The 16,414-nt window shown below is 47.4% G+C and overlaps 1 protein-coding gene across 1 annotated transcript in view; it reads left to right on the forward strand.

Annotated features, from left to right (window-relative positions):
- The first annotated feature begins 282 nt into the window (after positions 1–282).
- LOC132396161 (Na(+)/citrate cotransporter-like) overlaps positions 283–16,414 on the forward strand; it is a 59,093-nt gene continuing 42,961 nt past the window's right edge. The window contains exons 1-2 of the mRNA XM_059973703.1: positions 283–440; positions 11,799–11,927. Of these exons, the coding sequence (XP_059829686.1) occupies positions 339–440; positions 11,799–11,927 (231 nt within the window). The 5' untranslated portion in view covers positions 283–338. The remainder of the gene's footprint in view (positions 441–11,798; positions 11,928–16,414) is intronic.

Consider the following 16,414-nt stretch of genomic DNA (forward strand, 5'->3'; position numbering starts at 1 on the left):
CACACACACACAGACTCACACACGCACATACACACACTCACACACACACTCACGCACACACAGACACATACACAATCACACTTACACACTCTCTCTTACACACACACACACAAAACCGTATCCACAGCCGCTGCAGGAACCCCGCGTCCCTTAGCTCTTTATTGGAAGCCAGTGTGCGTATGAGACACCGCCCTCCTGTCATATCACCTTTGCTGGGTTAACATCTCCCGTCAATCAAAGAGGCGAGTTAATCTTTAATTGTTTTTCTTTTATATACAAGACCCGCTGTTCGCGAGTCCAAACTCTCACTCCCTCTCTCTCTCTCACTCGAGGCCAGAATGGATACTCACTGGAAAACGCTCTGGGCTTTCAAGAACGATCTGATCATTGTCCTGTCGCTCCTGTTGTTACTGCCGCTACCCTTGGTTATTCCCACCCCGGTAAGCAGACCGACGCGGAGACCAGCCACAGGTCGCATTGACTGAACTCGGGCAGAATTGCGTTGCGGGCGCCGCGCTCCCACGCCAGAGAGCACAGACCATCCGAGTGGGATGTGCTCAGACTGGGCTTGGCGATCCGCTTACTAACTTCGAACCCGAGCCAGTCACAACTTCGATTACACTGCTTACTGTTACTGGAGAGTGCAGTTTGTGACTGAGGGAAGACAAGGTTCGGCTCGACTCTGTGTCTGACCCCGGGAGTGTGGGATGGGACGGTGTGGAGGGAGATTCAGTCTGTGTCTGATCCTGGGAGTGTGGGATGGGACGGTGTGGAGGGAGTTTCACTCTGTGTCTGATCCTGGGAGTGTGGGATGGGACGGTGTGGAGGGAGATTCAGTCTGTGTCTGATCCTGGGAGTGTGGGATGGGACGGTGTGGAGGGAGATTCACTCTGTGTCTGATCCTGGGAGTGTGGGATGGGACGGTGTGGAGGGAGATTCACTCTGTGTCTGATCCTGGGAGTGTGTGATGGGACGGTGTGGAGGGAGTTTCACTCTGTGTCTGACCCCGGGAGTGTGTGATGGGACGGTGTGGAGGGAGATTCAGTCTGTGTCTGATCCTGGGAGTGTGGGATGGGACGGTGTGGAGGGAGTTTCACTCTGTGTCTGACCCCGGGAGTGTGTGATGGGACGGTGTGGAGGGAGATTCACTCTGTGTCTGACCCCGGGAGTGTGTGATGGGACGGTGTGGAGGGAGATTCACTCTGTTTCTGACCCCGGGAGTCTGTGATGGGACGGTGTGGAGGGAGATTCACTCTGTGTCTGATCCTGGGAGTGTGGGTTGGGACGGTGTGGAGGCAGATTCACTCTGTGTCTGACCCCAGGAGTGTGTGATGGGACGGTGTGGAGGGAGTTTCACTCTGTGTCTGACCCCGGGAGTGTGTGATGGGACGGTGTGGAGGGAGATTCAGTCTGTGTCTGATCCTGGGAGTGTGGGATGGGACGGTGTGGAGGGAGTTTCACTCTGTGTCTGACCCCGGGAGTCTGTGATGGGACGGTGTGGAGGGAGTTTCACTCTGTGTCTGACCCCGGGAGTGTGTGATGGGACGGTGTGGAGGGAGATTCAGTCTGTGTCTGATCCTGGGAGTGTGGGATGGGACGGTGTGGAGGGAGTTTCACTCTGTGTCTGACCCCGGGAGTGTGTGATGGGACGGTGTGGAGGGAGATTCACTCTGTGTCTGACCCCGGGAGTGTGTGATGGGACGGTGTGGAGGGAGATTCACTCTGTTTTTGACCCCGGGAGTCTGTGATGGGACGGTGTGGAGGGAGATTCACTCTGTGTCTGACCCCAGGAGTGTGTGATGGGACGGTGTGGAGGGAGTTTCACTCTGTGTCTGACCCCGGGAGTGTGTGATGGGACGGTGTGGAGGGAGATTCAGTCTGTGTCTGATCCTGGGAGTGTGGGATGGGACGGTGTGGAGGGAGTTTCACTCTGTGTCTGACCCCGGGAGTCTGTGATGGGACGGTGTGGAGGGAGTTTCACTCTGTGTCTGACCCTGGGAGTGTGTGATGGGACGGTGTGGAGGGAGATTCACTCTGTGTCTGACCCCGGGAGTGTGTGATGGGACGGTGTGGAGGGAGTTTCACTCTGTGTCTGACCCCGGGAGTGTGTGATGGGACGGTGTGGAGGGAGATTCAGTCTGTGTCTGATCCTGGGAGTGTGGGATGGGACGGTGTGGAGGGAGTTTCACTCTGTGTCTGACCCCGGGAGTGTGTGATGGGACGGTGTGGAGGGAGATTCACTCTGTGTCTGACCCCGGGAGTGTGTGATGGGACGGTGTGGAGGGAGATTCACTCTGTTTCTGACCCCGGGAGTCTGTGATGGGACGGTGTGGAGGGAGATTCACTCTGTGTCTGACCCCGGGAGTGTGTGATGGGACGGTGTGGAGGGAGATTCACTCTCTGTCTGACACCGGGAGTGTGTGATGGGACGGTGTGGAGGGAGATTCACTCTCTGTCTGATCCTGGGAGTGTGTGATGGGACGGTGTGGAGGGAGATTCACTCTGTGTCTGACCCTGGGAGTGTGTGATGGGACGGTGTGGAGGGAGTTTCACTCTGTGTCTGACCCCGGGAGTGTGTGATGGGACGGTGTGGAGGGAGATTCACTCTGTGTCTGACCCCGGGAGTGTGTGATGGGACGGTGTGGAGGGAGTTTCACTCTGTGTCTGACCCTGGGAGTGTGTGATGGGACGGTGTGGAGGGAGATTCACTCTGTGTCTGACCCCGGGAGTGTGTGATGGGACGGTGTGGAGGGAGTTTCACTCTGTGTCTGACCCCGGGAGTGTGTGATGGGACGGTGTGGAGGGAGATTCACTCTGTGTCTGACCCCGGGAGTGTGTGATGGGACGGTGTGGAGGGAGATTCATTCTGTTTCTGACCCCGGGAGTGTGGGATGGGATGGTGTGGAGGGAGTTTCACTCTGTGTCTGACCCCGGGAGTGTGGGATGGGACGGTGTGGAGGGAGAGTCACTCTGTGTCTGACCCGTACAGTTGTGACCCAGGGCTCAGTGTGTCCCCTTGGACTCATAGGTTTGTTACCAGTAAGTGCTGTTTTGCAGAACAGGGTGAAAGGATTTTACACTTTGTTAATTAAGGAGCCTTCTATTGATTGCAAGAATTTATCAGTCAGTCAAAGTGCAAAATACCTGGAACCTGTGACCTCAGTAACTTCTCAATAACAAAAACTTTGCTCTTCTGCCAGCAGTAAAATATTTTTCCAGAGTTGACTGGGTCGGATCTGATTGTTCAGATTCCAGGACTCTGCGTCACCTGGAGGTAGAGGTGAGAAATGTGGGTGTTTCTTTGTACTAAACCTCACGTCTTCCAGGAACTGCATCTCCCAGTCAACATCATCCCGTCACACACTCCCACGGTCAGGGTAACATCACACCCTCTCGGAGTCAGACACTGAGTGAATCTCCCTCCACACCGTCCCATCACACACTCCCGGGGTCGGACACAGAGTGGATCTCCCTCCACACCGTCCCATCACACACTCCTGGGGTCAGACACAGAGTGAATCTCCTTCCACACCGTCCCATCACACACTCCCGGGGTCAGACACAGAGTGAAACTCCCTCCACACCGTCCCATCACACACTCCCGGGGTCAGACACAGAGTAAATCTCCCTCCACACCGTCCCATCACACACTCCCGGGGTCAGACACAGAGTGAATCTCCCTCCACACCATCCCACCACACACTCCTGGGGTCATACACAGAGAGAAGCTCCCTCCTCACCGTCCCATCACACACTCCCAGGGTCAGACACAGAGTGAATCTCCCTTTATTTCACTGTCCCATCACACACTCCCGGGGTCAGACACAGAGTGAATCTCCCTCCACTCCGTCCCATCACACACTCCCGGGCTCAGACACAGAGTGAATCTCCCTCCACACCGTCCCATCACACACTCCCGGGGTCAGACACAGAGTGAATCTCCCTCCACACCGTCCCATCACACACTCCTGGGTCAAACACAGAGTGAATCTCCCTCCACACCGTCCCATCACACACTCCCGGGTCAGACACCCAGTGAATCTCCCTTTATTTCACTGTCCCATCACACACTCCTGGAGTCAGACACAGAGTGAAGCTCCATCCACCCCATCCTATCACATATTTCTGGAGTGAGGCAGAGTGAAGCTCCCTCCACACCGTCCCATCAGATACTCCAGTCCCACCCTGTTTATATATGGTCATCCAGTAAGGAAGGGGGCATGGAGGGATGAGGATGTCCTAGTCAACTTGCTCCTGGGGCTGGCGAAATCCACCATCCGTGGGTCTTGGAAATGGGTGGCGGGAGGATCTCCCCGGGCAGACTGCCTCGCAATGTTTAGGGGGTATGTTCGTGCCCGGGTAACTATTGAAAAGGAACACGCGCAGTCCACAGCAGCCTTGGAGGAGTTTCGAGACCGTTGGGCTCCGCGGGGTGTAAATGCCATCGTGGATAGGGATGGCAACATTCTGGTGTCATGTCTATTGTCTATTTGTAGTGCAGTAATTGTGTTTGCCACTGTTTTGTATATATTGTATAGCACCGAAATTTGTAATAAAGGATTTTGTAAAAAAAAAAGGGTCATACACAGAGTAAAACTCTCTCTGTACTGTCCCATCAGACATGTCGTGTCAAATAGAGTGGAACTCCCTCTACGCTGTTCTATCAGACACTCCTAGGGTCAAACTCAGAGTGAAGCTCCCTCTATACCAGGCATGGGCAAACTACGGCCCGCGGGCCATATGCGGCCCGTTAAGCTTTTTAATCCGGTCCGCAGAACTTGATGAAATTATATTAATAAACCTTGTTAACGTTTTCTCCCCGCAATTCTGGCATTTTCCCAATAGATGACGCATTCTATATACATTGACCTTTGTTGAAGTGCAGCACATTACTCCACATTTGCGCTTTACTTTGTGACCTTGTGGTGACCCATTTCCTGGCACATCCGAACCGGCTCACAATTAGCCAGCGTTCCGACTAAGGGAGATAGCCTGCGGGGATTTGCGAGCACAGAGCTCCGCATACCGACGCGCTCTCCCTGCTTTGTCATTGTGCGGGTCGTTGTTGAGTTTTGGCACAGGGGACAATTGAATAAGAAGGAGCAGGACAAGTAGACCTGCATCTCCTACCGTTTTTGAAATAAAGACAGTCAGGAGGAGAGTGATGATGATAATATCTTGAAGGATAACAGAATTTTTAGTGCTTTAAAATAATAACTGTTACTATTAAAAATAGCTGTATTTTATTCATTTAATTTTCAGTGTTTTAAAAGTCATTTCAATAAATAGCTAAATACCATGGGACTTCAAAGACAGATATTTTGTTGTAATGCATTTGTTCATTTTCAATTGAAATTAAAGCACATGTTTTCTACATATCCCATGATATTTTATTTTCTCTTATGAGGTGTATTACCAAAACACTCTGTCCATCTGCTCCTGGTCTGGCCCCCCTGTCAAATTTTAGAACCCTTTGTGGCCCTCAAGTCAAAAAGTTTGCCCACCCCTGCTCTATACTATTCTATCACATACTGCTGGGATCAGACAAAAACCAGTGGGCACAGCACTGCCCATCTTGGGTAAAGTCCTCCCAATCATTGAGCTAATCTACATGGAGCGCTGTCACAGGAAAGCAGAGTCCATTATCAGGGACCCCCACCATCCAGGCCGTGCTGTCTTCTTGCTCCTATCATCAAGAAAGTAGAGGAGCCACAGGACTCACCCACCAGGTCCAGGAACAGTCATTACCCCTCAACCATCAGGTTCTTGAACCAGGAGATAACTTCAATTGCCCCATCATTGAAATGTTCCCACAACCTATGGACTCATGTTGAAGGACACTTCTCTCTCTCTCTCTACTTATTTATCACTGTTTTTGCACAGATTGTGTCTTTTGTACATTGGTACAAATCGACACGATCTTTCATTGATCCTATTGTGTTTCTTGGATTTACTGTGTATTCCCACTGGGAGACGAATCTCGGGGAAGTATATGGTGACAACTGTGCACACACATTGATATTAGAGTTACTTAAGCTTTGAACTTGGTAGACACAGGGTCGATGGGAGGATTGCTGGGGTTAAGGAGTTTCCATTCTGTGGGATGACAGAAGGAAATGGGATCCTGAAAGCAGAGAAGGTAAAGTTGGCAGCTGTGAGTTGTTAGAAAGGGGTTATTCTGTGTTCAGTTTGTATGGGTGGGGCCACAAAGCGTGATGGACAATGGGAGCTTTCAGTAAAGAACCGGATAGATAGTTACCAGAGGTGGGCGGGTGTCTTTCAAAGGAGATGTGTGCTGCAAGTCTTTTACCCAGAGAGCGGTGGCTGCCTGTGGGGGGGCGGTAGAAGTAAATTGAATAGCAGCATTCAGAAGGCACATAGTTAGACACAGATAGCTATGCAGAGAAAGGAGGGATGGATGTTGTGGCAGTTTAATTAGTATTTATTACTCATTGAATTACTTGGGCGCAGTATCGCAGTGTGAAGCACCTACTACTGTGCTGCGTTGTACGGCACGTAGAACAGTGGAACACTGTACAGGCCCTTCAGCCCACAATGTGGTGCTGACCTTTTCACCTACTTCAAGATCAATCTAACCCTTCCCTGCTTTATCATAGACCTTCATTGTCCTTTCACCTATGAGACTCATTACAAATCTCTTTAACACCCCTAAAGGATCTGCCTGGCTGCACATTCCACACAGCCACCTGTCTCCGGGTAAAAGTCCTATCTCTCACCCCCCTTGTTCTTTCCTCCAATCACCTTAAGCCCCCTTGTGTTAGCCATTGCTGCCTTGGGGAAAAGTCTCTGGTTGCCTGGCAACCTATGGACAGGAATGATCTAAACCAGGAAATTATACGCCACTGAGTCGGACATCAGCTGTGGGAAAGTTATTGGGAAGTGTTCTAAGGGACCAGATATACAAGTGTTTCGATAGACATGGACTGATTAAGGATAGCCACCATGGTTTCATGTGTGGTAGGTCGCGTCTAACCAGTCTTACAGAGTTCTTCAAGGAAGTTACCAGGAAAGCTGATGAAGACAAGGCAATGGATGTTGTCTACATGGACTTTAGCAAGGCATTTGACAAGGTCCTGTGTGGGAGGCTGGTCAAGAAGGTTCAGTCGCTCAGCATTCAAGATGAGGGAGAAAGTTGGATGAGAGACTGGCTTTGTGGAGAAGCCAGAGAGTGGTAGTAGAGGGCTGCCTCTCTGACTGGAGGCCTGTGACCAGTGGAGTGCCACAGGGATGGGTGCTGGGTCTGTTGTTGTTTGTCATCGATATCAACGATATGGATGTGGTGGCATCCGTCGGTCTCCAGAGAACATGGATCTGCACCTGGAGCTTCCAGGGTGCAGGCCTGGGCAGGGTTGTATGGGGGACCGGCAGTTGCCCAAGCTGCAGGCCTTCCCCTCTCCACGCCACCGACGTTGTCCAAGGGAAGGGCACTAGGACCCATACAGCTTGGCACCGGTGACGTCGCAGAGCAATGTGTTGTTAAGTGCCTTGCTCAAGGACACAAACACGCTGCCTCAGCTGAGGCTCGAACCAGTGACCTTCAGGTTACTAGTCTGATGCCTTGCCCACTAGGCCATGCACCAATGATATGGATGATAATGTGGTTAGCTGGATCAGCAAATTTGCGATGACACTAAGATTGGGGTGTAGTTGACAGTGAGGAAGGCTATCATGGCTTGTAGTGGGGTCTGGACCAGCTGGAAAAATGGCAGATGGAATTTAATGCAGACAAGTGTGGTATAGCAATTCAGTAGGACCAAACAGGATAGGTTTTACACTGTGAACGGTTGGGTACTGAGGAATATGGCAGAACAAAGAGGTCTGGGAATACAGGTTCAAAATTAATTGAAAATGGCATCACAGTTAGAGAGGGGGATCGTAAAGAAAAGTTTTGGTACATTGGCCTTCATAAATCAAAGTATTGAGTACAGGAGATGCTGTGTTAAAGTTGTACAAGACATTGGTGAGTTCTAATTTGGAGAATTGTGTGCAGTTTAGGCCACCTACCTACAAGAAATGTGGAAACAAGGCTGAAAGCATACAGAGAACATTTAGAAGGAGGTTGCTGGGTCTGGAGGACCTGAGTTTTAAGGAAAGATTGAATAGGTTAGGACTTCATTGCTTGGAATATAGAAGATTAAGAGGAGATTTGATAGAGGTATACAAAATTATGGGGGGGGGGGGGTGGGTATAGATAGGATAAATCCAAGCAGGTTTTTTCCACTGTCAGGTGGGACTACAACCAGAGGTCATGGGTTAAGGGTGAAAGGCAAAATGTTTAAGGGAATATGAGGGGAAACTTCTTCACTGAGGGGGCTGTGAGAATGTGGAATGAGTTGCCAGCCCCACTGGTCCCTGCAAGCTCAGTTTCAATGTTTAGCAGAAGTTTGGATAGGTACATGGATGGTAGGGGTATGGAGGGCGATGGTCCAGTGCAGGTTGAGGGGAGCAGGCAGCTTATGCTTTCAGCATGGATAGATGGGCCTATTTCTGTCTATACTTCACTATGACTCTATGCCTTTTATCATCTCATACACCTCTATCAATATGCCTCTCATCCTCCTTCACTCCAAAGAGAAAAGCCCTAGATTCTCATAAAGCATGCTCTCTAATCCAGGCAGCATCCTAGTCAATCTCCTCTGCACCCTCTCTAATCCAGGCAGCATCCTAGTCAATCTCCTCTGCACCCTCTCTAATCCAGGCAGCATCCTGGTCAATCTCCTCTGCACCCTCTCTAATCCAGGCAGCATCCTAGTCAATCTCCTCTGCACCCTCTCTAATCCAGGAAGCATCCTGGTCAATCTCCTCTGCACCCTCTCTAATCTAGGCAGCATCCTGGTAAATCTCCTCTGCACCCTCTCTAATCCAGGCAGCATCTGGTCAATCTCCTCTGCACCCTCTCTAATCCAGGAAGCATCCTGGTCAATCTCCTCTGCACCCTCTCTAATCTAGGCAGCATCCTGGTAAATCTCCTCTGCACCCTCTCTAATCCAGGCAGCATCCTGGTAAATCTCCTCTGCACCCTCTCTAATCCAGGCAGTATCCTGGTCAATCTCCTCTGCACCCTCTCTAATCCAGGCAGCATCCTGGTCAATCTCCTCTGCACCCTCTCTAATCCAGGCAGCATCCTGGTCAATCTCCTCTGCACACTCTCTAATCCAGGCAGCATCCTGGTCAATCTCCTCTGCACCTTCTGTAATCCAGGCAGCATCCTGGTCAATCTCCTCTGCACCCTCTCTAAAGTTTTCACATCCTTCCTACAATGAGGCAACCAGAACTGAACACAATATTCCAAGTATGATCTTACTGGGGTTTTATAGAGCTGCAACGTTACCTCATAGTTCTTGTACTCAGTCCCCTGACCAATGAAGGCCAACACACTCTATGACTTCTTAACCTCCCTGTCAAATTGCAAGGCAGCTTTGAGAGATAGAATACGTACACAAAGCTGGAAGAACTCAGCAGGCCAGGCAGCATCTATGAGAAAAGAGTAGCCAATGTTTCGGGCCAAGACCCTTCATCAGGAAACTTTTTAGCTTTGAGAGATGTATGGATGTTCTTGCTGTACCTCCACACTGTAAAGAATTCTGTCAGTACTTTATTTATATTTAATATTATTTATTTTCATCCTTATTTATCTTTTATTTTTAATTTAGAGATACAGCACTTGGTCGCCCCTCTCGTTATTGCTGATTGGCCAAATTAATTCTATTAAAATGAATATATTACCTAAATTTATATACCTTTTTCAGGCCTTACCCATTTTTATTCCTAAATTCTTTTTTGATTCTCTTGATTCTATTCTATCTTCTTATACGTTGAAAATCAAACATTCTCGACTAAATGAAGTTCATCTTCAAAAAGCTGAAAAGAATGGAGGTTTAGCTTTACCAAATTTTAGGTTTTATTACTGGGCAGTCAATATATGAAATCTTACATTTTGGTCATACTATATTAACAGTGAGGACTGTCCAGTATGGTTTCTTTAGGAGCTAATTCTGTTAATAAATTTTCTAACATTTATCTTCTTGGATCCTCACTTCCTTTATCTTTAACTAAACTATCTGACAATTTGGTACTTAAACATACTTAGAGGATCTGGGTACAATTTTGAAAATACTTTGGTTTATTGAGATTTTCTCTTTCAAGTCCCATTTTTCTAATTATTTTTTTAAACCCTCTATGACCGATCTAGGTTTTAAAGAATGGGATAGATTGGCTATTAAATGCTCCCAGGATTTGTTTGTTGGAGGAATTTTCTTTTCATTTGAGCTATTGTCAGCTAAATATAGCTTACCAAAAACCCAGTTTTCTTGCTATCTACAAATTAGAGACTTTTTGCGATCTCAGTTATATATATTTCCTAAAAGTCCCAATAAGAATTTATTAGATGTAATTTCTAATTTGAAACCTTTTCATAATGGTTCAATAGCCAATACTTATGGCATGTTGCTGGGAATGAGAAATGTGCCTTTATACAAAATTAAAAATCTTTGGGAACAAGATTTACAGATTTCAATTTCTGAGGAAACTTGGAATGGAATTTTTAAATTGGTTCAATTTTTAAATCGTTATGTGCCCACCACTCCCTCCTACAATTTAAAGTGGTTCATAGGGCTCACATGACCAAGGATAAGCTATCCCATTTCTATTCGGATATACCTTCCTATTGTGATAGATGTAACAATGGAGAAGCTTCACTAGTTCATATGTTTTGGACATGTCCCAGTCTTGAAAAGTACTGGAAGGAAGTATTCCAAACTTTCTCTGTACTTTTCAAAGTAAATTTTAAGCCTTACCCCTTGACTGCCTTATTTGGTATTGTTGGAGGAAAAAGTTATTTTGGAGACATCTGATTTGCACATTTTGGCTTTTATTTCTCTTATAACTAGGTGGGCGCTCTTGCTTAAATGGAAGATTTTCATTCCACCTACTCATGCTGAAAGGTTACGTGATGTTATGTCATGCTTAAATTTAGAGGAAATCCGTTGTTCAATTTCCGAATCTAGTCAAGACTTTCAAACATTGTGGGGACCATTTTTGAACTATTTTCAAAACATTTGATTTGCTCTTAAAGTACAGATGTTGGCTAATAACATATTTCAGAATATGATAAGGATTTTTTCCCTTTTTTCTTTCTTTACCAAACAGCTTCGATCTTGGTAGTGGGATTAGATTCTTTTTTTTGCTATAAAATCATCACATTTCAATATTATGATTTAATTTACATGAATATAGGGTAATGAGATTCCAAGTGTGATTCAAATATAATGTATTTGATAATATTTAATCCTTTTCTTTGACTTAATGATACACATCTTATTTTACTCTGTATTCTTCTATGTAGAAAATTAATAAAAAAAGAGATACAGCACAGAGTAGGCCCTACAGGCCTTCCGTGTCACACCGACCAGCAACCCACCTGTTTCACCCTTGCCTAATCGCAGGACAATTTACAATGTCCAAATAACTTACTAACCAGTACGTCTTTGGACTGTCGGAGGAAACCGGAGCACTCCTAGGAAACCCACACGGTCACGGGTCATGAGGAGTACATGTAAACACCTCACAGATGGTGTCTGAATTGAACTCTGGGAACCCCCTGCCCCTGAGCTCCAGAGCTGACCACGATGCCACTGTGGCGCGCCCCATGGTCTATATTCTATGCTGATGCTCCATGTAAAGGTTGTGGGGAGGGGGGTATCTTACTGAGGAAGAGTTCAGATCTGCAGACACTTTGGAATGAAGTGTTACTGAATTACTCCCCTCTTGTTGTTTAGGAAGCCCGATGCGGATTCACGATCATAATCATGGCTTTGTACTGGTGCACAGAGGCACTGCCGCTCGCTGTCACTGCCTTGATCCCTGTCCTCTTCTTCCCGATGTTTGGAATCATGGATTCCTCAGAGGTAGGTTGTCAGGATCAGAGCCGGGTTTATTATCGCCGGCATGTGTCGCGGGATTTGTTGGCATTTGTGGCTCAGTGGGGGGCAGGCGGGCAGTGGTCACCAGACTCAGCAGGGTGACGTTTGCAGATGAAGCCTCCTCACTAACTCAAGCTGGGGAATTCCCAAGGGCTGCTCCAGAAGGTGTTGGGGGGTTGCTGGAGCTCGAGGGATTGCATTATAGGGAGAGGCTGGATAGGCTGAAGGAGGCTCGGGGGTGACCTTCCAGAGGTTTATAAAAGCAGAAGGGGCTGACGGCGTTGCCGGGGTAACGGCGGTGTGGGGGTATCAAAATGAACAGCGGCAAGGAGGGCTATGCAGTGGGTTGGGTGGCAGACGGTCAGTCCTGAAACCGGGTGGTGAGAGGAGAAACAACACTGCTGCTAACCCTCCTCTCCGCACCCTCACTACCCAGCAGTCAGCTGCTATTCACTCCCGCCCTAGAGCGCAAGGGCGGTGGTAAGAAATGGAATATTCCAGAAGATGAACTGGGCATTGGAAGTAAGGGCAAGCTGGAGCAAGTGAAGCCAGTTTGACTGATGAACCTCACAGCAGTCGGACAGGAAGTGGCCCAACGGCTTTCACAGTACAAAAAAGAAACACAGTGCAACTAATAAGAAACTAGACGTGGAAAGAAATAATAATAATAATAAATATCAAGAACATGAGACAAAGTCCTTGAAAATGAGTCCATTGTTTCTGGGAACAGTTCAGTGCTGGCAAGTGAAGTTATCCCCTCTGTTATTTCCTCAAGAGGCTGATGGTTGTACAGTTCGTTGTCTTCTGCGCTCTGGTAGAATGCTCGAGTTAGTGTGATCTTTCATTGATTCTCTCATGCTCATTCTATGGGTTTATTGAGTATGACCACAAGAAACCAAATCTCAGGGTTGTATAGGGTGACATTAAGGTACTTTGAACTTTGACATTAAGGTAGATGGACAGTCTTTTTAAGGCCAGCTTTATTTGGCCACATACATCAAATTGTTCGGTGCAATGCGTTGGGTCGACATAACGAGCATTGTTCTTGGCAGTCCGCAAGAGCTTCTGGTGCCAACACAGCATGTGCTTGACTCACTAACCTTAACTGTTCTTCGTTAGAGTGTGGGAAGAGAGTGGAGCACGCAGAGGAAACTTACACGGTCATGCAGCAGCGGCAGGAACTGATCGCTGGCTGGCACTGTAAAATAATGTGCTAATTGTGACACCGCTGTACAACACAGGGGAAGGGGGGGGGGTCTAAATGAAAGTGCATCACTTTCAGGTGAGAGGGGAGAGGTTTAAAGGGGACCTGAAGGCCAGTTTTTAAACACAGAAGGTGATGCATCTATGTGACAAGCTGCCAGAGGAAGTTGTGGGGAAGGTGCAATTATATTTACAAGACAGGTACGTGGATAGGGAAGGTTTAGAGAGTAAAGGGGTCAAAGACAGGAAAATAGAGGTCGCTTAGGTAGATATCCAAGTGGGGATGAATGAGTTGGGCTGATGTGTCTGTTTCCATCCCCTGTGACCCTAAGAATTTGCACAACACTTCCTTATTTCCCAAGCCAACACAGGAGACAACCCTTCTCTGTTTCCCAAGCCCAACACAGAAGACAAAAATTCTCTATTTGACAAGCCCAACACTAGAGACAACTCTTCTTCATTTCCCAATCCCAACATAGGGGACAACTCTTCTCCATTTTCGAAGACCAACACGGGAGACAACTCTTCTCCATTCACCAAGACCAACACAGCAGACAACTCTTCTCTATTCAGCAAGCCCAACATAGGAGACAACTCTTCCGTATTTCCCAAGCCCAACGCAGGAGAGAATTCTTATCTATTTCCCAAGCCCAACACAGGAGAGAATTCTTCTCTATTTCCCAAGCCCAACACAGGAGAGAACTCTTCTCTATTCAGCAAACCCAAGACAGTAGAGAACTCTTCCCTTTTTCCCAAGCCCAACGCAGGAGACAACTCTTCCGTATTTCCCAAGCCCAACAAAGGAGAGAAATCTTCTCTATTGATGAAGACCAACATAGGAGACAACTCTTCCCTGTTTCTGAAGCCCAACACAAGAGACAACTCTTCTGAATCTCCCAAGCCCAACACAGGTGACAACACTTCTCTATTTCCCAAGCCCAACACAGAAGACAACACTTCTCCTTTCACTGATCTCAACACAGGAGGGAACTCTTCTTTATTGATCAAGACCAACACAGCAGACAGCTCCTCCCTATTTCCCAAGCCCAATCCAGGAGACAACTCTTCCCTTTTTCCCAAGCCTAACACAGGAGACAACTCTTCTCTATTCGCAAAGCCCAACACAGGAGACAACACTTCTCTATTTTCCAAGCCTAACACAGGAGACAACACTTCTCTATTCGCAAAGCCCAACACAGGAGACAACACTTCTCTATTTCCTCAAGCATAACACAGGGTACAACTCCTCCCTATTTCCCAAGCCCAACACAGGAGACAACTCTTCTCAATTTCCCAAGGCCAACACAGATGACAACACCTCTCCACTCACCAAGCCCAACACAGGAGAGAATTCTTCTCTATTGATCAAGACCAACACAGGAGATGACACTTCTCTTGAGCAAACCCAAGTCAGGAGAGAACTCTTCTCTATTTACCAAACCCAACACAGCAGGCAACTCTCCTACATTTCCCAAGCCAACACAGGAGAGAAATCATCTCTGTTGATCAGGACCAACACAGGAGACAACTCTTCTCTATTTGACATGCCAAGGACAGGAGAGAACTCTTCTCCATTTCCACAAGCCTAACACAGGATACAACTCTTCTCTATTTTCCAACCCAACACAGGACACAACTCTTATCCGTTTCCCAAGCCCAGAAGAGACATCTCTTTCCTGTTTCCCAAGCCCAACACAAGAGACAACTCTTCTCTATTCATCAAGCCCAATACAAGAAATAACTCCTCTCTATATCCCAAGCCCAACAGAGGAGACAATATGCTCCATTCACCAAGACCAACACAGGAGACAGTTCTTCTCGATTTCCCAAGCACAACACAAGAGACAAGTATTTCCATTTCCAAGCCTAACACAGGAGAGAACGCTTCTTTATTGATCAACAGAGGAGACAACACTTCTCTATTCAGCAAACTCAAGACAGCAGAGAACTCTTCCATTTTTCCCAAGCCCAACAAATGAGACAGTTCCTCTCTATTTCCCAAGCCCAACACAGGGGACAACACTTTTCTTTTTCAACCAAGCCCAACAAATAAGACAGTTCCTCTCTATTTCCCAAGCCCAACACAGGGGACAACACTTTTCTATTTCCCCAAGCCCAACAAATAAGACAGTTCCTCTCTATTTCCCAAGCCCAATATAGGAGTCAACTCTTCTGTATTTTCCAAGCCCAACACTGGAGACAACACTTCTCTATTTGACAGGCCCAACAGAGGAGACAACTCTTCTCCATTTCACAAGCCCAACACAGGGAACAGCTCTACTCTATTTCCCCAAACCCAACACAGGAGTCAACTGTTCTCTATTCACAAGGCCCAGCACAGGAGAGAATTCTTCTCTATTTCCCAAGCCCAACACAGCAGACAACATTCCTACGTTTCACAAGCCCAGCAGAAGTGAGGACTCCTCTCTATTGATCAAGAACAACACAGGAGACAACTCTTCTCTGTTTCCCAAGCACAACACAAGAGGCAATATGCTCCATTTCCCAAGACCAACACAGGAGACAACTCTTCTCCATTCACCAAGCCCAACTCAGGAGAGAATTCTTCTCTATTGATCAAGACTAACACAAGAGACCACTCTTCTCTATTGAGCAAACCCAAGTCAGGAGACAACTCTTCTCTATTTCCTAAGCCCAGCACAGTAGAGCACCTTTCTCTATTTCTAAAACCCAACACAGCAGACAACTCTCCTACGTTTCCCAAGCCCAACACAGGAGAGAAATCTGCTCTATTGATGAAAACCAACACAGGAAACAACTCTTCCCTATTTCCAAAGCCCAACACAAGATACAACTTTTCTGAATCTCCCAAGCCCAACACAGGTGACAATACTTCTCTATTTCCCCAGCCCAACAAAAGAGACAGCTCTTCCCTATTTCCCAAGCCCAACACAAAAGACAACACTTCTCCATTCACCAAGGCCAACAAAGGAGAGAACCCTTCTTTATTGATCAAGCCCAACACAAGAGACAACTGTTCTCTATTTCCCCAAGCCCAACACATGAGACTGCTCCTCCCTATTTTCCAACCCCAATCCAGGAGACAACCCTTCCCTTTTTCCCAAGCCCAACACAGAAAGAGAATTCTTCTCAATTTCCCAAGCCCAATACAGGAGACAACTCTTCTCCAATTCCAAAACCCAACACAAGAGACAATTCTTCTCTATTTCCCAAACCCAGCACAGCAGACAACTCTCCTACGTTTCACAAGCCCAGCAGAAGTGAGTACTCTTCTCTGTTGACCAAGA

This window comes from Hypanus sabinus, chromosome 6 (genome assembly GCF_030144855.1).
Source record: "Hypanus sabinus isolate sHypSab1 chromosome 6, sHypSab1.hap1, whole genome shotgun sequence".
NCBI lineage: Eukaryota > Metazoa > Chordata > Chondrichthyes > Myliobatiformes > Dasyatidae > Hypanus > Hypanus sabinus.